The following is a 26,094-nucleotide window of genomic DNA, read 5'->3' as shown; positions in this document are numbered from 1 at the left end:
GGGTTCCCTTTCCTCACATCCATGCCAACCCGTTATTTCTTGTCTTCTTGATACTAGCCATTCTGACGGGGGTGTGATGGTATCTCACATTGTGGTTTTGATTTGTGTTTTCCTGATGATCACTGATGTTGAACATCTTTTCATATGTTTGTTGGCCATCTGTATGCGGTCTATGGAAAAATGTCTATTCAGCTCCTCTGCCTATTTTTAATCAGATTATTAGATTTTTTATCTTTTTTTTGGTGTTGAGTTGTATGAGTTTCCTTGTATGTTTTGAGTATTAACCCCTTACTGGATATATCATTTTCAAATATCTTCTTTTATTTAGTAGGTTACCTTTTTGCAAAAGATTGAAAACAAAAACCCACATGCCATTTATTGCATAAAGTGGATACAGAATCCAATACTATGGTGTTTTACTATTCTGGAGTAGGAAATATTTAGCAGTTTTTTTTAAACATTTAAGAAATGCAGACTCAAAATACAGCATCCCAGGTTCAAAATTATTCTTATTTTATAAAACAAAATTAATTTTTTTCTCACTGATTTATTTTAATACCCACATATTGCTTGCCTATTTCTAAATTTAGATTTTTTATGAAAACATTATAAGCAGTGTGATTAAAATAAGAATAATAGTGACAAAAAATTAGAATTGTTTTCTGAATTATGTTCTGTTGAGTAATGACAGATCACGTGCTTTGGTTGAGAGGCGCATAGGACTCAGAACTGACATTGCATCTCAAACACATAGGAACCTAACTTGGATTTTTTTCTCCCCCAAAATATCAGTCATTCTTCTTCAAGATATAAGTGACTTTTAAAAAATTATTTGTATATAGTACCTAACTTATTTTTCTATAATAAGGATATGGAATCTGTTTTGCCACTTGAAAAATTATTTCATTAAGATCCATCTTTAGGGGCACCTGGGTGGCTCAGTGGTTAAGCGACTGCCTTCAGCTCAGGTCATGATCCCAGGGTCCTGGGATCGAGCCCTGCATCGGGCTCCCTGCTCCACGGGAAGCCTGCTTCTCCCTCCCCTACTCCCCCTGCTTGTATTCCCTCTCTCGCTGTCTCTCTCTCTCTCTCTGTCAATTAAATAAATAAATAAAATCTTAAAAAAAAAAAAAGATCCATCTTTAACTTTAAAGCAAAATAAAAATAGTTTGGTCCTGTAACCTGTTAAGAGCAAAGCTTCCTGCTTCTATCACAAGAGTTACATGGCCTCTTTGGCCCTATAAACGCATTCATATAATGGGGATAATAATAATGATGCTTTCCTCAATGGGGTAAATATGAGGATTAAATGAATTGATGTATATCAAGAACTTAGAACAGTGCTTGGCACATTCTAATAGCTCAATAAATGTGAGCTATTACTATTACTTTTAGGTACTCCATCCTGATGGGCCCACTAAAATAAGTTAGCTGCAGATTAAGTAGCTAAACTGATCGATTACTTACATGGGGTGATTTAGCAATGTCCATCTGCAAATTTAAAATTAAAATTTAATTTCAAGAGAAAAATGTTTGCAGAATGTACTATGTCTCAGTGTGGGCCGTGCCAGGCTGTTTAAGCTACACAAATAAGAGAGTTGACTGCTTGTTCTGGCAGTTTGGGAATGCCTCCAGTTCATTTCAACCTATGCCATTACATTAAAATGCAAATGAAAATAAAAAGGGGTCAGGACCCAGTCCTCTTTTGCCCCATGTTAGTTTGCCCTTTATTCTCACAAATTACCGTTCTTTGATCTTGTTGTTCGCATTTTGGTGCAGGCTTTGAAGGATCAATAATATGAAACATCTGCAAAAAGATTTGCATCTTGGTCAGTAGTTTCTGGCTTTGGGATCAGAGGTTGATTTGAGATCAATTAATACCTGAAAACCTCTCTTCTTTTAACAACTGTTTTCTTAGTAAGAAGCAACAGAATATGGCAGAGATGAGAAAATAGGAGAGTTGTAGTAAAAATCCTGTTTGATATTCATGGAAGATACTTAGTTTTTAGAACTCCTGCAGATTTTAGAAGAAAGCTGGCATAGCATTTTGAAAGGGTATCCAGGAGATGAATGGGCCTATAAATTTGGGGAGAGAGAATTTTTCTTTTTGACTATGGGATAGATTGAAATTTTCTACTCTAATGGTGCTCCTCCTGGTGTTACAATTAAGATAGTTTGGCAGGGTTCAGAGCATACAGCTTAGCATGGGATCAAAACTTTTCTGTCTGTAGAACTTTTTTCTTGGGATCTTCTCCAGTTTCCAGTGATAGATTAGTTATTTTAAATAGTAATGAACATTTTTGAGGGTACCAGGCACACATAATACCTTCCTGCATCATCTTGTTTAATCTTTTTCCTAACCCTATGTAATAGGTCCTTTTTTGTTAAATCCTTGTTTTACAAATTAAATATATATCTGTATATATATCCACCCACTGAGGCTTGGGTTGAAGAACTTTTGCTTCGTTCAGAAGTAGTAAGGGGCTGAAATACTGATGCTTGAATGCATGAACACACGTGGCAGAAATCCAAATCTTAAAATAGCATCAGCCTTCCCATTTGAAACTAGTTTTAGAATTCACATCACTGGACAGGGAGAATCCAGGCATCTTAAAACTTTGGAAAGATTATATAGGCCTTTAACATTTATTGAAAAAACTTAAAAATGCCATTACTAGGAATTTTGACTTCCATGTTCTTAAAAGAAACTAATCTGGAAAATAGAATTCCACAGTCCCTTTGTCTTGTTCAGCCTGATGGATGAGTTACTATCTTCCATTTAGGTCAATTAATTATCTTTTATCTGAAAAGGATAAGTTGCTTATAATAGTGTTTATGCTTAATAGGTTTGTATGTGTTCATCTGGCTTCCATTTGAGTTGTGGCTTTTATTATCTTAGCCAGATTATTTTTTTCTAGCAGTCTTCTTCTCAACTAAGCAATGCTATTTCCCAAACCAAAGTCCATTTCAGGGAAGGGCCCTCCCCAAAATACAATTTGAACAGAGGTATAAATTCCTTAGACCTTTAACCTTACTGTATGAGTAACATGCACCAGCAGTCTTTCAGAAAGCTGCATTGAAGATCAAAACAATACTAAAGGAAAAGTAATAACTTTCATTCTGTCCAATAAATCTTTAAGAACAGGGGCAAAGAAAGACAAACTTCCACATAATCATATCTTCAGGCTCCAAATTAAAAATGTAAGTCAGATCCTCACAAATAACCCCTGGGGGCAGAGTGTATTAGCAGAGTGTATTGATAAATGAGTTTTTCTATGTCTTTCTTTTTTGGTTCAGTTAGCCATTGCTTGAAACAGAGCCCTTAGGAAAGCAGTCTTCCTGGGGTGGACTTCCCAGTGGATGAACAGCACAATAGCAGAACTAGTAACAATTCTGATATTCACATTATTTATTATTATTAAGTTAGCTGATATAGCAGATACATATATTTCCTGAGTTTCTCAAGACAGATTATAGAAATTAATATTTTGTATTTTTGAGGGTGTAGTGAAAAGAGTTCTTTTATATACCCTGCTAGTAGAGATGCAAATTGTTACATGTTTTAAAGAAAGTAGTTTGGCAGTTTGTGCCAAAAGTCTTTTAAAAATGCATTTCTTTTGTCTTACTAAATTCAGTTTCTGAAAATTTATCCTAAGGAAAAACCAGAAAGTCTATATGATGATTTAATTATGAAAACTTTTATCTTGGCATTATCTATAAGAAACCCAAATGTTCAACAGTAGAGGATGATCCAGTAAACTTTTGTATGTCTTTATCATGTATATCAGGACTTCTCAACCTCGACCCTATTGACATTTTGGGCCAGGTGATTCTTTTTTGTGGGGGCTATCTTGTGCACTGCAGTATGTTTAGCACCATCAATGGTTTCTTTTCACTAGATACCAGTAATACTGGTGTTCAGGTGTTCAGATTTCTTAATGGCAAGGAGTTGTTCTGATAGTGCAATGCAAAGCCAGAAGCTCCCACCAGAGACCTCAGAGTAATCCATGAATAACATAGCTGCCCATAATATGTCCCCACGAGAGGGGGGTGCTAGAAGCTTCCTTTTTTGGTTCTAGTGGAATTAATTAATTAATTAATTTTACCTTCATTCCACCCCCTCCCCATTCCTACCCCATTTTCAGCTGTTCTCATGATTTGGCTTTTCATCTGTCTCCTCACCTGGTGCAATGAGTAATCTCTATGAACATTTCTGGTTGAATCAAAGTTCAGTTTCCCAACCTTCTTCAGGTTGTCCAGGCTTTAGGTCAACATACTATGTGTGTCCTCAACAGGTTACAGGATACGGTCCATTTTTTAAAACAGTGTGCAGAAATACATGCATATTTCAAAAATTGCTTCTTAGAGATAAATTTTTATATGATTGAAAAATTAAATACTTCTCTATTTTTAATGTTTTTTATTGAAAATATTTTCTAAAAGCGAAAAATAAATTATTTAAATCACAAACCCTGGGAAAAAGAATTAAATTGATTTCCAATATCTTGGACATTTTAAAGTATATTAACTGTATTAGTAGGAAGAATATGTAAGTGAAGTTGGTCCAGGTAAGTTGTTTTCAAATGCCATTCAGATCTGGGGGAAAATGAATTATATTATTTCTCAGGCAGTTTGGAAACATGCTGTAGTATTTAAAAAAAAGAAAAAGAACTATATGGATATCCCGCCCTTGCTCTTCCAAAATAACTCTCCTGCCGTGCTAGATAAGGAATGATATTAAACATTTCAAGATTTGAAATTCATTTCTGTAAATGATTTTAGCCCATGGGAAGCTTACTCTTGATGTTCAAACTAAATGTGTTTTAGCTTTCCCCTTGTGCCACTCAGAAAGTGTAGAAGCTTTTGAAGGGCTGAAAATCTCTAATGGTTGTATCAGGAAAGGAAATGTTACTGTAGGAAAGAGAATATTTCTTGCATTTCTGCATCTGTAGGAGGAGAGGTAGACGCTAAGCTGTGTTGTCCCCACACACTGTGATTAGGCCTTCTGGTTGAGAAATATAAGAGAACTCACTTGTAATGCATAAAAAAAGCAAGAAGGATTTTGAGAAAATCCTTGGGGGCCTTGGGGAGTGGGGAGGGAGACAAAGGTGTGAGGAGAAGGAGTCATAGATGGGGTTGCAGGGCAAAAAGCCAAGGCGTAAGACATACATGAGTAACACATGGAAATTTGCAATGGAGTTTTAGGGGAAACTTTTTTGATTTTTAATTTTTAGTAACTTAACTATGTAAGGAAATACCAGGGGTGATACTCAAAATGCTCCCCAACCTTTTAGGACAGGCTCAGAACTGACGCTCGGCTTACCAAGTGGGTGAAACAGCAGAATAGCACCTCAGGGGCAATACCCCTTTCCCAGAAGTTACCATGAAAGATGGCTGCACACTCAAAAACCTTGTCTTGGGGACCCAACTTAGTAACGGTGGCCTTTAGCAAGAGGCAAGCAGAGATAGGAGGCATGAGATGGACAGGAGAGGGCAGCATTAGTGAGAGGTCCTGCTGGTCGAACGAGCAGGATAATCTGTCTTTAAAACAATCCACCGGAGTATGGAAGTGGGGGTGGTGCTCAATGTACATGGGAGCCAGCTTGGGAGATTTTTCTCAAAGGAACCATGGAAGTTCTAAATTATCCTTTGCAGAGTCATGCAGACAGAAGCATGTAGGCATCAGTGATTTGGAAAGGGGCATGTCCTCTGACTGAGCAGTTCCCATGAGAGGAGCAGGACTAAACAGGGCGAAGAGAGAGGCCAAAACCAAAACCTGACAGAAGAGCTTCCAGCTCAAGAGGCACCTTCTAAACAAAGAAGCCTGGGATTCTACCCAGCTTCAGAGAGTATACTAATTCTAAACGTGACTCAAACCATAAGCCTTTTTATAGTTTACCCATGGATGCAAGAGGTGTCTCCAAAGAGGGCACAGAAGAGGCAGCCCCCATACCCAAAATATGCAGAGAAAGCAAGCAAGGACTGCATTACCACAGATGGAATACTACCATGGCAGTGGGGGAAGAGGTGACAAGGGCCCTTATTTGGACTAGAACGAACCGCTGAGAGCTGGCAACAGTCAGTAAGCATGCCAGTTGCAAACGTACCCCACCTCCGCATCTACCCACCTCTCTGCCCAGCCAGCTGTGAAGTCTGTGTCTACAAATCGCTCCCTCACTAGCCAGCTCCTACCATGTTCTGGCAGTTTCTGTTCAAAAACTCGTCTTCACCCTTAGGGAAACATGCCTCTTCGTACTTTCTGCATACCGGGTTCATCTCACAAAGTCTGAAGTCAGCTATCATTCTCAATTGCCCCTGTCTTTCCCCTGGGACCCAGTTTTCCTTCACTGGACTGAAGGGTCTGATTTTTTTTTTTTTTAACTGTGTTTCTTAGGACTCTTAACAGTTCCCATAGTATTTATCAGCCTCTGAGTGCACCTGGCTTGTGAACTTTCATCCTGGTGTGACCCCAGCAGTGGATCTGGCTCCAGCCCTCAGCTCACCAATGGGGAATACAGTGGCTGTGGTTTGCTGTGGTCTGGATGCCCTCTGTCTTGGGTGTGGCGTGATGTCAGATCTGACTCTGGAGGGGCTTGACTGCCCTTGCGGGGGCACACAGTTAACTGGAGTGGCTCCAAGGCTCCCGATAATGGAAGACTTCCTTTGTGGCCAACAAGAGTGTTGCACGGCTAAAGAGTGGCAGGCTCCTTGTTCCTAAGAGTCTCACATTGCTCTGTGGGGGTGGAGGACACCTACCAGGGCATACATGCTCTGGAAGGGGAAGTGAGCTGAGTCCTAATTCTGAGACAAATCTACATTTAGGGGAGGAGCACAAAGAAGAATGAATGAAGGAAAAAGCTGCAGGAGATGACTTTGAAAGTAGAATTTTGAAAGTTGGGTTTTGTTTTGTTTTGTTTTGTTTTAAATGTTATGTTAGTCACCGGGGAAGTTTTGGAAAAAGATCAGTGTGGCTGAAAGCATTTCTCCTTGGGACTCAATGGCAGGAGGAGAAGGAATGAAGGCTGTTGGGCCAGTTAGGGGCTTGCTGGTAACCTGAGGAGAGCAGTTTCTGTAGATGGGCCGGGGCTGTGTGACTTGGAGGACCCCCTGAAAGGGGACCCCCCCCCCCAGTGGCTCAGGACGGTTGACAGGAAATGTACCTAGCAGCTCCTTAAGGAGCCAGCAGTGCAGGGGGGAGAGAGAGAGAGATTGCTGTACAAACACACGAGTGAACAGAGGAGTTATCACTTCCGTCATCTTTCTTCTTTTCTTGAATGCTGTGTACATGGTATAGTTTGATGTCCGTGTGGCTAGGGGGAATGTGCTTTGAATTATTTCACAATGCAAAAACAGTTGAAACAGTTTCTAGTTGATGACAGGTGTGTCATAATGGACATACTGTGTTGGATTTGAAGAAGAATATTTCATTTGCTTATATTTCCTTGACAAGCAAATAGCTTCTTGCATTCAATTTAGTCCTGTTAATTTAGTCAAATCTCAAATTCTCAAATTTTTAATGATTTCTATTAATATTGGGAACCCCTAATATAGGGAAATCTAAAATAGTAATTTTTAGGAATTTTTGTGTAGCAAAAGTTTGTTCGTGTCAGAGGTGAGGTTAGGAGAGTAGAATTCTGTAGAAGTTGAAATTGCAAGTAAACAATTCTAAAGAATATAAAATCAATTTAATTGAGTAATACAAATTCAATTTAAATAATATGAATTCATTTATTATTTTAAAATAATATGTATTTTATTAATTTTTAATAATTTTATTATTAATTCCAAATAATATGAATTCAACTCAATGTGCCTGGGCTTTGGAACTGTTCACAATCTGATTCCAACACTTACTAGGCAAGAACCCACAAGTTCTCCCATCTGCAAAGTGGAAAAAAATACCTCAGAGAACATTCATGAATGTTCAGTGGAAAAGTTTCTGGCACATAAATGCTCAAAACATGTCACCTTTTGCCATTTTCTCAAAACAAAACATCTTTCAGCTTTTTTGGGAACAGAGACAAAGAGAAATTTGATTTAGGGATTTTTTTACAGAGGTCTTTAAAAACCACAACATCATGTTATTCTTGGCCAAGCATAATTTAAAATAGTGAAAAATAGGTCATAGGGCTTTAAATTAATATATTAGTATTAGAGGGGTGCCTGGGTGGCTCAGTCGTTAAGCGTCTGCCTTCTGCTCAGGTCATGATGCCAGGGTCCTGGGATCAAGTCCCGCATCAGGCTCCCTGCTCAGTGGGGAACCTGCTTCTCCCTCTCCCACTCTCCCTGCTTGTGTTCCCCCCCTCAAATAAATAAATAAAATCTTAAAATATATATATATATGTATGTATTATAAACAATGACCCATATTATACTGCTTTTTTAGAAGTTATTTAGGACATTTTGCATGCTAAACATCATGAATACACTTTTCAAATTACTAGTGGCCTCCAAATTAGTAATGGGCTTTTCCTGTGTGTTACTGATATTAAAATGCATTTCTCTTTGTTCTTGGTAGTAACCCACTTCTATTCCTAATTGTGTTCTGCATAGGCTAATATTAGTGCTGGTTTATCATGTTTGAAGGTGTCTAGACATGGCCTAAAGACATGTTGATGGTGAGGACAACCTGGCAAGGCATAAGAAATTTATTCTAGGTATTGTCCAGATTTATCCATCCCTGTCAGAAAATACCACCACCCTGTTCTCTTCCTTTTCTACCCCCTAACCTCCTTCCTCCCAGCCCCTTGCTTTTACACTGTCATTGCTGTGATAAGAGCCTTTTTCCTAAAAAATAGAGGTTATCATAAAATTTAATTCTTGACCTGTCATTCCATTTCCTTCACACATTTGTTCAGTCTGTTGCAGAAATTTGGTCTGTGCTTCTCAGATCAAATAGAATTATCCTTTATTCAGAGGGTTGTCCCCCGTGGACAATGTATGAGACTTAATGTTGTTTAGCATTTAGAATCATACTTTCTTCTTGAATTGGGAATAAGAATCAGCAGAAACTGCCATGCTATGGCAGTCCCAACATAATTCCACAGAGTTTGTCTATGGGGATAGCATTTTTGGTAGTTGGGAAATATTACATAAGTAATGCTGCATGCCAATTAGTTGAATTAAAATATATATTACGCACAGCTTTGTACTTAGCTTAAAAAAGTTTCCTTGACAACATCATTTAATTTCTTACTGTTCTTTTCATGTTGCTAGTATAAATACCTAATATGTTTTTGTTCAAAACATCAATTAGGCTTCAGTGTAATCTTTATTAATACAGATGTGTTATTACAAGAAGACTGCTGAGCTATGATAATTTGCACAGCAGGAACAATAAAATATCTTCTTTCTTCTTGGTTCTATCCCAGAATGCTTGGCTTTTCTGTTCTTTCACAGAGTACACCAAAGCCTTCCATGATACCTTTCTTTTACAATCATAATGAGATCTTGAAAGCATTCTTATAAGCAAAAGAGGCATTTTCTTCAAAGGTAAACAAAATGGAAGGGCCCCAAATTGCAGATAGATTCAAAAAAGACACATGTAAGTGACAGATCTCCACTTCTAATATCTTTAATTCTTTCTCTTCATGTAGCCAGAACTCCCCACTTCCTGCGGATTCAGAACGTGGAAGTCAATGCGGGCCAGTTTGCCACCTTCCAGTGCAGCGCCATCGGCCGGACCGTGGTGGGTGACAGGCTGTGGTTGCAGGTACAGTAACTCAGCATCATCGGTTCGGGGAGAGTCCAGGGACAGCAGTGCATGCTCCCTGGGGAGGAAGGGCTTAGGGGTCCAGGTCAGTGTCGGGTCGCTGATGGAGGATTGATGCCAACAGTTGTCTCCCCTCCTTTCCTTCTTTATTGATAAGTTGTGAGATTCCTAAGAGTTCTAGATAATGCCTCCTATTCTTCACAGACCTTTTTCTTTAAATTTTTGTTTTTTCCTTTGCTTCTGCTTAGCCATCTTGCTTTGAAGATGTGGTTGTCAAATTACTTGTAGAGCAGGATATTAAAGTACCAAATATGGAGCTCTCCCATACTCTTCCTCTTGAGAATTGTCCAGAGCATCACACACAGAACACACACACACACACGCACGCACGCACGCATGTAGAGGCCTTTTTGTAATTTGAATTCCCACAAGGAAAAAAAAAGCCTCCACTTAGAAATCGATAACACATCTTTTGAGTATTTAAGTAGACATTTTTAGTGTAATCACAATTGTGTGTCTTGTTTTATGACGTTTCAAATTCCACCATATGTATTTTGCATGGCAAACAGTTTCATGGATGTATGCACAGTTGCCCAAGTTCTGACAGAGTGAGTGGGATTAAGTGACCTTTCCCCTTTAACCGGAATGCCACTCGTTCCTTTGGGCTCTGAATTTCATCTCCCCACCCCATGGCCTTCTCCAGTTTCATTCTCCTTTCTTCCTTTTATGTATTGATCTGCAGGATGCTCACTCTTTATGGTGACTAGCGTTGATTCCCACCTACCCCTCTTTCTTTGTAGGTCTTGTAGTTAGTTTTGTTTTAGTTTGGTTAATCATATACTTATTTTAGTTTGCTACTGAGCTGCTTCGTGATTTAACTCTTTTGTGCATCTGTCCTGTTGCCCCGTGACTTCCACTTCACGCAGGCTGATCTTTCCTCTGCGTATCACCTCTCCACCTCCTAGCATCCCTCCTCTTCTGTGGTGTCGTGGTGACCGTGACGTGTCACATTTGCGTGACACTCTACAACTTTGAAATTCCTCTTGCCCTTTAATCATCACAACTGAAATAAAAGATCGTTTTTATTCCTTCACTTCTGGGGAAAATGGAAGACGGCCAAATGTGCCGTCCCAGGATTAGTCAACAATATGTTGACAACTGGGGAATACGTTCTGAAGAAGGATTCTTAAATACTCTTGGACCTACTGCACAATTCCTCACCCTTCTACCTTGATGTCACTGTTTTCTCATTTCCTGAAGTCCCAGTGAGGACATCCCCTGGCCAGGAAGGAGGAATGTACACAGAGGACTGATGCAAACACCGAATTCATCTTTATTTCTTTATCTCTAAAAGTTTTGTACTTGCTACTTAAGAGATTTTGCAGCCCATGACTGCTGTGCTCAACCTTTATCTTCAGTATTTGACTTCGTTTTTTCCTTTATATCCCACTTCCCAGTTCTTTTAGAATCTTGATCTTAGAGACTGAAAATTATTTTCTTCGCTAGTGGTTGTTTGTTATTTACCTGGATCAAGATGGGCTGTGTATGGTAATTGATGAGACAGACATTTTTAATTGATATTTTCCACAATGCATTAATTACCTTTTAAAAATGACACTATCCTGTCATCTTTGATTTATCTCTGGAATTCTTAATTTTTCATGGAAAATAGTTTTGGGCTCCTGATATTTGTGTTAATGTTACTTCAGAGAACACAGTATAAAGTCTGAACTCTTGCCTCAGCAGAGTCTTAGGTGTTCCCAAGAATTTATAGGCAAGTTGAGGATACAATTTACTCTTTTTGTTTTTGCAAATGTCCTGGGCTTGGGATGCTCCTGGCTGAACTTCAGCATTGCCTTGGGCATTGGGGATCTTTAACTACTTCCTGCTACAAAGTAAAAGACTTTGTTTTAAAGAGAATCTGTATCTGAAACTAATGATGTACTATATGTTGGCTAATTGAATTTAAATAAAAAATATAAAAAATTAATAGAATCTGTTATGTCATAGGGAGAAAGCTAGCTGCTGTTTTGAAAACCAGGTCCAAATGCAAAGTCTGAGACCTCACCCCACTAGAATCACTTGGGGAATTTTTTTAAAAATGCCTGGTCTACACCAGGATTCTTACTTTATTGGTGTGTGGCAAGGTTCCACATTCAGGGCTCCCCAGATGACTCCAAGGTGCACCTGGAGTTGACAGTTACTGGTCTGAAGCAAAGCACAACACATGTCCCAAGTCAGGAAAGAAAAAGGCAAAACCCAAGGTATAAAAGTACCTGTATTCAGTAGCCTTGATGTGACTTTCATGTTGAATTTCCCGTGTCCCCAGACTCTCTTGCTTTTGTTCTATTAGATTTGATCATTAGTGTTGATAAATTGTTTTTACAGTCCATCCATTAATGCCTTTCTTGTCTATTACCCAATCTTGTCTTGCCCTTCTTGGCATCGGTGACTACCTATTGCCCTGCAGTTGCCCACATGGTCATATCCTGAATGGGATGATAAAAACAGAGGTGTCGTGACTTTGAAATTCTAAGTGAAACTTCGTTTGTCCTGGACCTGGCATGCCATTTGTTAATCTCCGTGATGTTAGAATAATATTACTGTTAAAAGATTTATTTCCTCTGGTTGGGTATGCATCCTGTGGGGAAATATTTATTTTATTAATAACTAATGAAATAAGACTAGCATCCTTCACTTGCAAGAATTGTTTCTATTAAAATGTGTTTGTGCAGAGTGGCCTCTAGTAGCAGTGAGGATTTGTGGCAGGTGATGGTTTCATAGAGCCCTCCTGCCCTGCCCTCCTCTCACCTGTGCCCTGGCCTTTGCCTGAGGTCATTCTTTAGAAGTTGTGGGGAGAAGCAAACCTGGAATCATGGCCAAAGTCTTTCGAGTATAGAGGTATAAATATGGGCAGTTCTTCGTTACTCTAATGCTATCACAGTTTCAAAACTGCTTGTCTACATACAAAGGTACTTGCATCCTCAAAGTAATTCTGAGATCCGGGCAGAAAAATGAATGAGAAAAATATTTTTGGGCTTTTCTATCATTCTATCTTCTCAATAGTAAGTCAAGATTTAGAAATTAATAGTACATTTTTATTTGGGGAATATTGATGCTTTGGGGTATCATCATTTATAATAATTTGTGTTATTTGTGTGACCATAGTTTGAGTTCTACCATAGACATTTGCATGGTTTCATGGGTGTATCCCATGATCTTACACTTCCTTTATAGATGAGTTTGAGGTGCAGGATTGCTCAAGGTCACAAAGGTAAATGGCATAGCTGGGAATAGTACATTTGTATTTCCTTTACTTAACTATTCCTTGATTCCACTATCCTATAACATCTTCCCGTATTCCAATTCTAGGTGAATAGGTAATATGCACTTACCATTCTGTTGGAAGAATTTGGATGTGACTGACATTACATGATTAACAACAAGGAGCCATCATAACCAAAAAAAAAAAAAGAAAGTCCATATGTATTACATGTCCATATTGATCTACTTCTACGAAAATGGCCAGCAGTTTGATTGTTTAAAATATAGATTAAATATGATCGCTGTCAGAGCCTTTCACAAAAACATAGCACATATAAATCTGATGACACTAATGAAGAAATGTTTATGATTACCAGATGTGTCCCATCTGCTTACATATCCCCGTCTCATCTGTGGGCTACAGGTTATTGTCAACATAGAATTGGTTTTTCTAGAACACAAAACAACAGAGTAAAACATGGTTCACGAGCATTCGTTAGTATAGTAGCAAAGGACTTAAAACACCTTCCAGACAATGTATAGTAGGAAGACTGCATCTACAAAATTTTGTTTTCTCTTTGTCGTACAAAAGTGATGTGCAATGTTTTTGTTGAGATACTTGCTATGTGCCATCAGATATGCAGTCTGTTCATACAGCAGGGACTGTAACTGTGGGCTACACTCAAATGAAATGTATGTGTAAAATCATTCAAGTACCCAAAATATAACAGTATTGCCTGTTATTATCAACTTTCTGATCACTGTGGAGCCTACATTTTCAAAATATCTTAGGATATGTATAGATATAAGATACAGAGAAGAGAAAATGGAATTTTAGGTGTCCCTTTCATACTTACATATTATATGCTGATGGGCAATTTCTGAGTTATATGTATTTTTACATAGTCCTAAAATCCCTTAAGCTGTGTATGATTATATTAAATGTACTGTTGTTCTTTCTTAAGTATTTTAAATTTATTTTCCTACATATACTTGTTTCCCCTAGGAATTAACATTTATAATACCTATTTTAACTTTTCAATAAATAAAGATGATCACCAAAGCTAGTATTGATGGTGATAAATCTGAAGATGGCTTGTACACATTGTTTTCTAGGAAACATGGGCCACCTTGCACTCTTCCCCTGCATTTGTGTAGTATGGGCATTTTTGTAACTTCTGCTATTTAATTCATTTTTGATCATTGTGGAGGCTCCTCTAAATTCCTTTGTCTTCTTACTCAGTGTCTTAGTTGGTTTGGGCTACTCTAACAAACCGCCACAGGGTGGGTGGCTTAAACAGTTTATTTCTCATACTTCTAGAGACTGAAGTCCAAGATCAGGGTAACATCATGGTAAAGTTTTTGGTGAGGGCTCTAGCTCCCTGGTTTACAGACCGTTTTCTTACTACATTCTCACATGTGGAGAGAGAGCTCTCGGCTAGGCATTCCCTCCCTTACAAGGACACCAATTCCATCAAGAGGGATTCAGTCTGATGACCTCATCTAAACCTAATCACCTCCCAAAGGCCCCACCTCAGTACTATCACACTGGGGATTAGGTTTGATCATATGAATTTAGGAGAGACACAAACATTCATTCTATAGCATTTCGCTACCATCTGAAACTCAGAAGCGGGTGGGAAATGAAAGTGGTTCAGCCACCAGGACAAATGGCAGAATCAGGAAGGCAGTTGGAGATGCCTTTTGAACAGTCGATGAATGGCAGCTTTGCTCAAGCCAGGAATTGGCATGTGCAAGTTGGGTGAATAGTAGTTGGCCAAGGAAACCTGGAAAACAATAATTTTCTCTCCACAGATTGTAGAGACTCCTATCATTTTTCAGTGGCTTACTTTTTAGAATCACAGAATTACATAATATCTGAATGTGGAATAGTCTTCAAATCGAATTCCTCATTTTATTAATGAGAAAATGAAAGCCCAGAAAAGGTAGGAAACTTTAACACAATCGTATATTATGTATTTATTATTATATATGTTAAATACAGTTTAATTTGCTAGTGAATGTCAATTATAAATATATATTTACAAATAAGTAAATTTTGCCACATGGACATTTTTCTTGAGTACTTGTCTTTCAAATAATGGTGGTCTTTAACCAAATATGCTCAGATTTACCATGAAAATATCTGTGTTAACTTTGGAACCAATAGTTGGTTGGTTGTATCATAGTACAACTATGTATTGTATCATAGTACGATGCCATTGAGTTTTACTTTTTTAGCAAATGGGGCTTAGTGTTCATTAGAAGTAAGGCACGAGAATAACATTTTTAAATGATTTCATAACATGCATCTCTTCATAGAAATAGAAAAGGAAATTGGATGGTCACTATGAAGTACTCTATTAAAAATACTTGTTGCAATGTAGCAGCTAGAATAGTACCTATCATATAACAAATACTCAGTAAATGCCTGCTCCTGGTACTTAGCTTACTGACTGCCTGAACAAATCATGTGTCTCCTCCAGTTGAGTCTCAAAGGAAGGCCCACAGTTGGACCAGGAAGCTGGCACAAAAAACAGACACAGAATCTGTCTTTCTGGGATGCTTGTTTTATGGATATGGTTCATCTCCAAGGGATGGTTTTGATGAGAGAAGGGGCATAGAGAACCTAGTGATGTCCCTTTTGCTATTTCAGAGTATGCAGCAAATACCACGCAGATTTAGAGTAATTTTGGAAGCAAATGTGGTTAATATGTCATCTTTTCTAAACCTTCATTTCTTGTACCTTTGCCCTAGGTATTTTTCTTCCCCTCAGTTGTAAAATTTTGTTCTCTAATTCATCCCTTAGAAAAAAATTCTTGCCACAGGACTTCAGTTAAAAGTAATAGAAATATATCTCTCAAGGATAATGTGTTTGAGTCCTCACTATGACAACAGACCTGTGTCATAGTAATTGATAGATGAACTCACCTCGCTCTTTTTTTTTTTTTGGTATGGAGTGTAATTCAATATGAGCTCTTAAATTGGGAAGACTGATCTTCTAAGAATAACGTTCACTTAGTATTAAAACTTTTGTAATTGTTGGCCTAGAGATTTTTTTTCTTTTGAGAGTTTGATATATAATTCCACTTAACTGTGTATGAGTTACCCAGTTGTAAAAATAGTATTTTTCACCAATGTAATACATTTCTTATATTTCTTTTCTGAGCTAGATTTTTAGACCTTTGTGGAGCTTTTTTGAGAGAGAAAACAAAATCTTCAGATTTTTATAACTTAAAATCATTCTCATAAGAATAGGTCCTCTGACCTACTATAGAATTTGATTTATGAATGAATAAATTATAAATTATATTGCTAGTATTTATATCACTGACTTCAACAGATGTGTTTGAAATAAAAAAATTACAACTCCATTTACCAAGCACTGCTGTGTGCTAGGTACTCTGGTAGGCTGTGTTCAGGCATTTTTTCCCTGAACTGATCCATAGGAGCACTCTCTTATATGCCCATAGAAGAAGAAACAGGCTTGGAAAGTTTCAGTAATTTTTCCACTAGCACATTGCTAGTAACAGGAGCTAGGATTTTAACGAGGCCATCTAACTCCAGGATGTACATCCTTAACTATAATGCCTCTTCCATGGTACAAAGACCCAGACATTTCCTTGTGGATTTACAAACATCATGTAGTAATTTACTTGATAGCTTTTATCAGAATTTAAAATTAAAATTCTATTCATGTGTGTGGATGTTGCCTTGGCGTTTTTGTTAAGGAATGTATGTGTTTGGTCAACTTTCTTGGTGGCTTTTAGTTTCCTTTATAGATTATGAGGGGGAAAAAAGCAGAACTGTATATCAGACCAATTTTGCTATTATATATAAAAGCCATAAAATGATTTGAAAAGAAGTAAAATTATGGTTCCCTTGGCAAGCTTAACTTCGTTATTTTATACCATATATATTAAAGCATAAATTTAACATCACTTACCATCGTAGAAAATACCAGGAATGCACAAAGAGGACTGTCTTCAGTTGCTATAGGAACCATTTGCTCCTTAAAACTTGGAGTGGTTGAAATTACATCCATTATTGTTTTAGTCAGTTGAATATCCATATATATATATATATATATATATACATATATATATATATATATATAATACAGTATGCACATTCAGACTGAAACCACCAAAAGCCTTCAGAGCATATAGCATATGTTTTAATTTAGTGTGATTTTGGATTTGGCTTAATTTAAAGGTAAAGATTTATTTTACATTGACAAAATGGTATGACTTACCGAAGGAAATTCCAGGAGGCATTAATTAATAAATTTTATTTTGTGATGTTACCTAACTCAGTCAAAAAAGACATAAATCACTGGTGCTTCGAGAACGATGCCCCAGGAAAAGTTGGAGCAGCAGTTGGAGAGCTTTGTCCTCCGCAGCAATCTAAAGATATCTGGGCCAGGATGGGAAATGGTACTTGAAAACTGTGGGTCAGGATGGTTCAGTTCGGAGGGCAGCTACACCTCTTAAGGGCTACTTACTTTGGGACCAAGAGCCATAAATCCTTTGAAAGCAATTTTTTTGCTGCTTTTCTCAAATTCATCAAATAGTTCATTTGTTTCTCTTGCTTCCAAGAATCCATAGCTATGTCACAAGAAGAGAAGGCAGAGGTGGCTGTGCTCTGGAATTTCTGTGATTAAGGGCTGAGAATACTAACACTCTGCCTTTCTATCTCCTTTTACTGAGTCAGGCCTTGGACTGATGGTCCTGGAGAGTTTGGACATGGTTAGGATCTCTAATTTTTTTTGTTGTTGTTTGTTTGTTTTTGTTTTTGTTTTCCCTCTTCTATCTCTTCTTTTTGGAAGGAGAGGAAAAAAATGGAAATGTCTTATGGGGGCGGTTTATGTACCTACCACAGGTGGCCTTAGAAGTCCTACAAGGTTTTCAGTCTCATCATCAGGCATCATGTATAGAGAAAGGAGAGAAGTTTACTTAAGTCCTTCCCTGAGATGGGAAGAAAATTCGGCAACCTATGGTGGGTTTTAATTTTAAAAATGTCTTTTGAACTGTAGAAGTGTGACTTCCTACAGAGGATGGACTTTGAAATCATAAAGCAGATTGTTACTCTCTTCTGCATCCCTCCTGTGTATAAAACTGCCATCCTTCATTCCCTTCTGCAAAAGAAAGGGCATTGGCTCTTGTCCAAACGTAATAAGATTGCGTGTCTCTGTTAGAAGAAGTGATGTCCTCTAAGCGCAAAGGACAAGTGACTAACTAATGGATTTTCTATTTTTTTCTTAAGATTTGGAAGCCCATTATTACTTTCACTCAAGAAATGTGTATTATACACTTTCCATGTGCTAGGTATATTAGTTAGGCAAATGTTGCCAAAGATCCAGGCCACTAGCCCTGGGATATGGCTTCCCTTGGCCAAAGGGCACTTTCTCTTCTACTGGTGGTGGTACCTTTACCATATAAATGGCTTAATGCTTGCACAGGAAGTGAATGGCACATAGACAAAATAGTTCTACAGCATTGGAATATTTCTAAGCCAGCAGTAAAATCATTTTGGGAAATAATCATGGTTAAAATTGTTGTTCAGAAATACAAAAATGAGCGATTCTTTTCCTAACTGCTTCCTTGAAGAAAAGTTTCTTTTTGCTTCTATTATGGAAATTGCGCATATACACAGAGGTGGAGAGATAATGGAAGAAGCTTAATATACTCAGCGTCCCACTTCAACACCTAACAATATGTGGTCAATTGCTGCCTCTCTGTTTCCACCTGCTCCCCGCCCCACCTACCCCCGCCAACCCCGATTGTTTTGAAGCAATCCCAGTCATCATATCATTTAACTTGTAAATGTTTCTCTAAAACAGGGGCTGGCAAACATTTTCTGTAAAGGGCCAGGTAGTAAATTTTGCAGGCCAGATGGGCTTTGTTGGAACTGCACAGCTCTGCTCTTGTGGTGGGAAGGCAGGCCCAGACAACACACACATGAATGAGAGTGGCTGTTCTCAATGCAGCTCTGTGTATGGACACTGACATTTGAATTTCATGTGATTTTCATTGTCACAAAATAGTATTCCTTCTTTGTTTTTTTAATCATTAAAAATGTAGAAACAGTTCTCAGCTTTCGAGCTGTACAAAACAGGTGACTGTACAAAACAGGAGCCTCCAACTCCTGCTCTAAAAGATAAGAGCCCTTAAAGTAATAATAATAAACACTGTGCATGACCTAGAAAAATAGTCAGTGTTCAGATTTCCTTAACTGTCTAATAACCTATTTCTTTTAGCCATTTGTTTGCATTGTGATAGCAGTGAAGTTGACATTTTGCAACTGGACAATGAGTGTCTTAAGTCCTTTTTATCTTAAGGTTCTTCATCCATTCCCCCCCCCCCCCGCCTTTTGGGGTGTTGGTGGTTGTTGCTGGAACTGTGTTTGTCTTGTATTTCCCATATTTTGAGTTTTGCTTGTTGCCCTCCGGGAGTGTCATTTAATGTTTAATTCTTGTGACTATTGTGTTTCTTGCAAATTATGTTCCTTTTTGTGATGTTATCCGCCACTTATGACCACTCCTACATTCATTAATTCATTAAGGGTTGCAGAATGGCTCCATGATATCAGTCCTTCTTGGTTTAGTAGCTAGAATATTTCCAAAAAGAAAAGCTCTCCCATATCAAATATTGAGTTACCCTAATAATGGAAATAATAAAGGGAAGATGGTATAAATGCTTGATACTTTGTCTTTTTCAGCACATTTTCAGAAATAATGAGGTAGTTCACTAGCATCACCTAAAAGTGACTAAGGGGTTATTATTGTTATTGTCGCCAGCATCTTGGTCATCGTCATCACCACATTGTTGTCATTGTCATTGTCATCAACTTGCAGATTTAAACATATTTGATGTGTTTTGACCCGTCACACTTACTGTCTTTATTGCCATTCATATAAATGGGGCTTACTCAGGTGGGTGACTCCTGTCCTGGGCCATGTCAGATGCCTTTCTTACTTTCTGGTGTGACAGTATATTCTAGGCTTCTATTTTACATATTCCACCTTGATCTAGAGGCAGCCGTTTCTCCAGGGAGCCCGGGTTCTTGTATAGTGGGAACTGGTCATTAGAAGTTACAGTCTGGGGCGCCTGGGTGGCTCAGTTGTTAAGCGTCTGCCTTTGGCTCAGGTCATGATCCCAGGGTCCTGGGATGGAGCCCTGCATCAGGCTCCCTGCTCAGCCGGGAAGCCTGCTTCTCCCTCTCCCACTCCCCCCGCTTGTATTCCCTCTCTCGCTGTGTCTCTCTCTGTCAAATAAATAAATAAAATCTTAAAAAAAAAAAAAAAAAGAAATTACAGTCTGAGCATAAGAGGTACTCATTACTACACTCTTTTGTCTCTGTATCTTCCCATTGGGCAGAGCTAGGATATATACGTATGCCCACATACACACGTTTAAAAACATGTCCTGAGATCGTACTGATAATTTCAATTGAAATTCAGAACTACTAGGCTTTTAGCCTCCTTTAGCTTGCATCTTTAGCTTGTTGGGCTATGTTTTCAGGAAGAATTATGTACTTTAAGGCATATTGATTGGGAAAAAGTGATGTTCTTAGCCAGCCGTGTTGAAGACTAGCCCCATTTTTTAGATCATGAACGATTATGCAGGCACTGCCATCTTCCTCATATTAGAGAGCCATTATTACAGTTTTGAAGGAAACAGGGTCAATTCCTTGCCTTGCAAACTCAAACCTTTAAACTAACGGGAAATGTCAGTCAATGACAGGTCTCTGAATTTCCTGTGGGCTGAGTTAATCTAGTCAACAGTAGGATATTTGATTTTAAGACTATAGAACTTCTAATTTCATTGGTTTCTAACTACTGCGTTTATTGTGTACATCCTCTATTATTTGGATGAACGTCTCTGTAAAATTTAAACAAAGGTTGGTTAAATAACATTCAAATATTACAAATATATAATGGACTACGTCTAAATATCAGCATGAGAGTCTAAATTTCCATAATCAGATTTTTACTAATACCTATAAGACTATTACATGTTCAAAGAATATGTGGCTTTGGATATCTGCATGTTACTTTGGCTATCTGTATATTTTTTAGCCAATTTAAGTATACTTGTTAGTGTATATTCAGAGTAGATGGTAATATAAGTAAAAACTTCTAGCGAATATTTGGGTTGGTAAATATTTAGTAAATATTTGGGTTGGCTTGGTTATGGCCTAGAAATCAAAGGTCAACAGTATCTTAGTTATTAAAATAAATAGATGGATAGATAAATAGATAAAGTCTCCAGAAGGTAGAATTGTTGGGGTATTTGATTATTACTGGATTTAGATTATATAAAATGTTTTCAACATGTTTATTCCAGGCCTTGCTGATATTATTGTGACCCCAGTGGTGAGAATTTCAGTCAGTGTCATCCAGATGAGTGCATGTGCAAGTGGGATAACACAGACTGTTTTCCCTATTGAATAAATGAAGGTGCAGCTCGTCCCCAGATGTATGGCTCAGGAAGGGTGACTGACCAGTATCCTCCAGGCTTGTGTCCTCAGAGCAGCTTCAAAATGCCCAGGATTGACTGATTGGATCCAAGTGCTGCTAACATCCTACACCTCAATTTCTATCAATCATTGCTCTGATTATGGCGAAACTATTCCCAAAAGACTTAATATGTATCTTTTTGATGGTAAATTACTGCTCATTTAGAAGTCCTACAGTCAGTCCCTTGCATAAAGAAGATTATAAGTCTAGTTTAAATGACTGTCAGTACCTTTTTTCCTAGCATGCTTAAATTGAAATACATGCATGTTTAAAGATACTCTTGGTTTTATACAAAGCCATATTTAACCCACTAAGATCCTTTCCTCTCAGACATGGCCATTATGGTTGTTTCATTAAGTTAACAAATATAGGTCAACAATTTCTTTAAGAACCCTGGACATTCAGGTGCTGGGTTCTGCCTCAGGCATGGGTTTTTGTTTCTGACAGAAATGTCCTGGGCTCTTTTTCACCGTGAACTCTGATATTCTAAAGAACAATCTGGATGCCCATCCTTGGAGATGGCACGTTGTCCTGCTGTAAGGCTTTCGGGAACATGGAGCACCAGTCCTTGGCAGGGCTGCCTCTCCCTAACTCTGTGAGAATTTAGAGGAAAACCAGCTGACAAATTCACTGTCTCTACCTAGTGTACATTTTCATTGTTTCATTTTGCCAGAATAACAAAGTATCCCATAGGCTCTGAGATGCTCAGCAGTACTGGAGGTTCTGAACACATTGTCCTATCTGTCACCTCTGTCGTGGGGAAAAGACACACAGGGAAAAGAATCACATGCCTTTTCACGCCTCCCTGAATCTGAGAAAAGGGGCCGCTATTTCACATATTTCCCTGTTTAATTCTGACCTGAGGAAGCCTATCTGTGGAACAAAAGGCATTAAAAATCAACTTGTTCACTCACCCATTCAATGCCTAAATCCCTTTAATGTTGCCCCCAACCTTTCCTTGGGTGTGCCAGGCATGGTTTTTGTGCCAGAGATTTAATAGCAATTAAAAACCTGGCAAAAAGATCCCTGACTCTGTGGGACTTGTATTCTGGTAGGGGGTGAAGAGAATGATCCCTGTCTCTATGGGACTTGTATTCTACCGGGGAGAGATAGACGGTGACCCTAATAAGTAAGCTTTGTAGTATGTTAGCAAGTTCTCAGTAGCATTAATAGCAGTAGCTAGGCAGCACATGGGGCATCAGCAGGGCCATGCAGGAGAGGTTTCAGTTTTAAATCTGGGGACTGGGTAGGATTCCTTGAAAATATACTTGAGCAGGACTGGCAGGAGATGAAGGCATGGGCAATGGGGATAAGTCAGGGAGGGCCTCCAGGAGGAGGAAGGGAGAGACCTCGAGGGTAACGTGCCTGGGTGAGAAAGTGACAGCATGGAGCCCCGTGTGGCTGGAGCCCAGGCATCCCGCAGAGTTATGGGGTCACGGCAGAGTATGCAGGGGTGGGTGGGACTCATTGTGTACATTCTTGGAGGTCACTCTTCTTCCAAAATCTAAAAATGGAAGTTCTCCATATCTAATCTCACTTTTGTAATTTGTTTTGTGACAACACTTGACCTGAAACTTTTTATGGCCTGTTTTTCCTCCTTAGAGTCATAGTCACATGTTTTGATACAGAAATATCAATATCCTTGGTGATAGGGTGCTGACCCAGACTTTCCTGGGGTATCACAATATGCAGTATAGAAGCCTTTTTAAAATTAAAAATAGGGGCATCTGGGTGGCTCAGTCGTTAAGCGTCTGCCTTCGACTCAGGTCGTGATCCCAGGGTCCTGGGATTGAGTCCCGCATCGGGCTCACTGCTCAGCGGGAGGCCTGCTTCTCCCTCTCCCACTCCCTCTGCTTGTGTTCCCTCTCTTGCTGTCTCTCTCCATCAAATAAATAAATAAAATCTTTAAGGAAAAAAAAAGTAAAATTAACAGTAAATCTGAATTCTGAACCAGTTTACCCAAAGAGTTTCAGATAACTGATAGAGCCCATGGCCATGACATGCAAATGTAGTTCCTATTTTGCATGTCCGGTCTTTCAATTTTGGAAGACAATTGTCCTCTCTCTCTTAAGTCATCTGTTTCCAGGTGTTCACCAGCTCTTCACCTGTAGAGCTGAGTGCTGCGTGTTCACGTGAGGTCCTCTTCTCGTTCCTCTGAACAAGCCTATTACTCATATGTTTCTCGGAAAACAGGGGCCCCTGGAACAGAATGCCTTCATCTGGGGGTGTCTCTTGGCACTGCCTCTCCGGATACTTTATTTCTATTAATACAACTGAAAATTGAATTAGGTTTGATAAAAAGCCACTTCACAATCTTCATATACCTTTAAGTGATGAAGGTGGTTCTAAGTCACGTCTCCCATGATCCACTTGTAAAGTCCAGGGAATACAGGATTGATTCACATTTACCTTGATTGATACCTACCTTGTTAATTTAAATCCATTGTTAGGCTTTGCAAATATCTTTTTCTTTTATCCCAGGTTAGTTGTCACCTGTACCTGTGACAAACACAACTATGACTCTATCAATGACATTAATAGACATATTGGGGGAGTCAAGGACATAACCTTTGCCAGAGCTTCAGAAACGTGCTTCAGCATCCATGCTGACAAGCAGCCATAGACTCTGGTCGTTCACAGGCTTCTAGTCCACCCAGCCCTCCTGGCATGTGTCCCATATTGCTCTCCTCTTGTCCATGGAGATGTCACAGGCGATGCTGCCTGGTGCCCTGCCAACAGCTGTAAACACTCTGACCTCCTCCTTTCTAACAACCCAAGAAATCAGATTTGACACTAACAAGGTAAAGAGTGAACTCTCTCCTCCTCCGTCCAGCCCCCGTTATCTGAGGACATCCTCTCACGGGCCCTCCATCGGCCCAGTTGTGGATTGCTTCTTCGTGCGTGTTGTCCCTGAGCTAATACAGAACTTAAAGTCACTGTTGGACCTGATGGGTTTTTTTCAGCTTCAGGAAACAAGGAGACTATTATTAAAGTATCAATGTCAGAATTTCGAAGGAAACAAATCAACATTGTCCAAGAAGTGGGTCTTTCCTTTCCTCCCTGTGAGTTATGACTTTCTCTCAAGTTTGGGCCTTTGGTCTGCTCTCATCTGTGTCTCCGCCTGCCTCAGTCCTGCCGTCTCTGAGCCTTCCTCTGCCGTGTTCGCTCTCCCTTCTGTCACCTCACCCAGCTTCTCTCCACTCCTTTTTGACTTTCTGTGATTGTGCTGCAGCAGTCCTCCCTTATCCGCGGTCTCAGTTACCCACAGACAACCACGGTCCAGAAGCAGATGATCCTCCTTCCGACATTTACTCAGGTCAGTAGCAGCCTAATGCTGTGTCACATGCCCAGGTCACTGCCCTCCCTCCATCCCATCACGTAGGCAAGTTCTCATCTCACAGCATTACTAGAAGGGTGAGTACAACCCAATGTTAGAGAGAGAGAGACCACATTCACATAACTTTTACTACAGTATGTTGCTATAATTGTGCTGTGTTATTAGTCATTGTTGTTCATCTCTCACTGTGCCTCATTTATAAATCAAACTCTATTATAGGTGTGTATGTATGTGTAGAAGAAAACATAGTATATTTAGGATTCAGTACTATCTGTGGTTTCAGGTCTGGGGTCTTGGAACACACTCCCAGCAGATAATGGGGGACGACCTAATTCCCCCCTTTTCTCCTTTGTCTCTCTTCCCTCTTTCTTTTATTCTTTCAGTCTTCACACCCTTTTCCCCTGTTGTTCTCCTGCCTTTTTAGACTTTTGTATTTTGTTCTCTGCTCATTTGGTTCACATTGTGTACTCCTCGATGTTCTCCAGTCTTTAGGCAACTGTTATACTTGCATTTTCAAAGTGGGATTTTTCTGCCTGTATAAAATTACTGGTGATGCCACAAATTTAAATGATACGCATCAACCTGAGTGATTTATCTTCTAGGTATTTAAATATTGCCATGCGTCCCTAATTCTAAATATACATGTTAGTAGTGCTGCATGCTTTTCAGTTAAATTATCTTAAGCACACTTAATCTTATTTAGTTTGGTTTATCTATTCCATTTTTAGAAATAGCCACTTCTGGATATTGAAGATGTGAATTTCAAGGAATCTCCTTGTCTTATGGGAAGAGGTCACTGTAGACTGCATCTCAGAATATTATAGGGAATTTATCATTCTTGAAAATATTAAAAATGGGATTCATTTTAATTTTAAAATTCTGTCTAGTAGGAGAATAACTGAATTTGTACTGTGGAAGCCATGCAGTACCACAAAAATAAATATAATTTTTTCCTGAATATTTGCTCTTTTACCCAAGATAAGCTGAGGGGTTCCCCCCGTTTTTTGGAAATATTATAAAAAAAATCAGTGATTCAGGCCAATTCTGTGTCCTATTTGATCTGTTTGTAATATCTGAAAGGAGTTGGAAAACAACTTGATTTTAGGAGCCATCTGAACTCTTGTTAAAAAACAATTCTTATAAATACATAATTAACTCTCTTTAAAGTCTTTTCTGTTGTTCATAAAAAAAAAAAAAACCTTAAAATTTTTCATTCCCTTTAAACCAACAATTTAGGCATAGGGATTGTCCTAATATTTA

General features: G+C 38.8%; 1 protein-coding gene across 7 annotated transcripts in view; it reads left to right on the top strand.

Moving 5' to 3' along the window:
* The window catches only part of PTPRM (protein tyrosine phosphatase receptor type M), an 824,645-nt gene that overhangs the window by 363,160 nt on the left and 435,391 nt on the right, over window positions 1-26,094 (top strand). For all 7 annotated transcript variants that reach the window (XM_027575435.2, XM_027575436.2, XM_027575438.2 and 4 more), the window contains exon 5: window positions 9,597-9,712. In XM_027575435.2, coding sequence (XP_027431236.1) covers window positions 9,597-9,712 — 116 coding nt within the window. The remainder of the gene's footprint in view (window positions 1-9,596; window positions 9,713-26,094) is intronic.

Source organism: Zalophus californianus, chromosome 14, assembly GCF_009762305.2.
Source record: "Zalophus californianus isolate mZalCal1 chromosome 14, mZalCal1.pri.v2, whole genome shotgun sequence".
Lineage (NCBI taxonomy): Eukaryota > Metazoa > Chordata > Mammalia > Carnivora > Otariidae > Zalophus > Zalophus californianus.
This window is presented reverse-complemented; position numbering and strand designations above follow the sequence as displayed.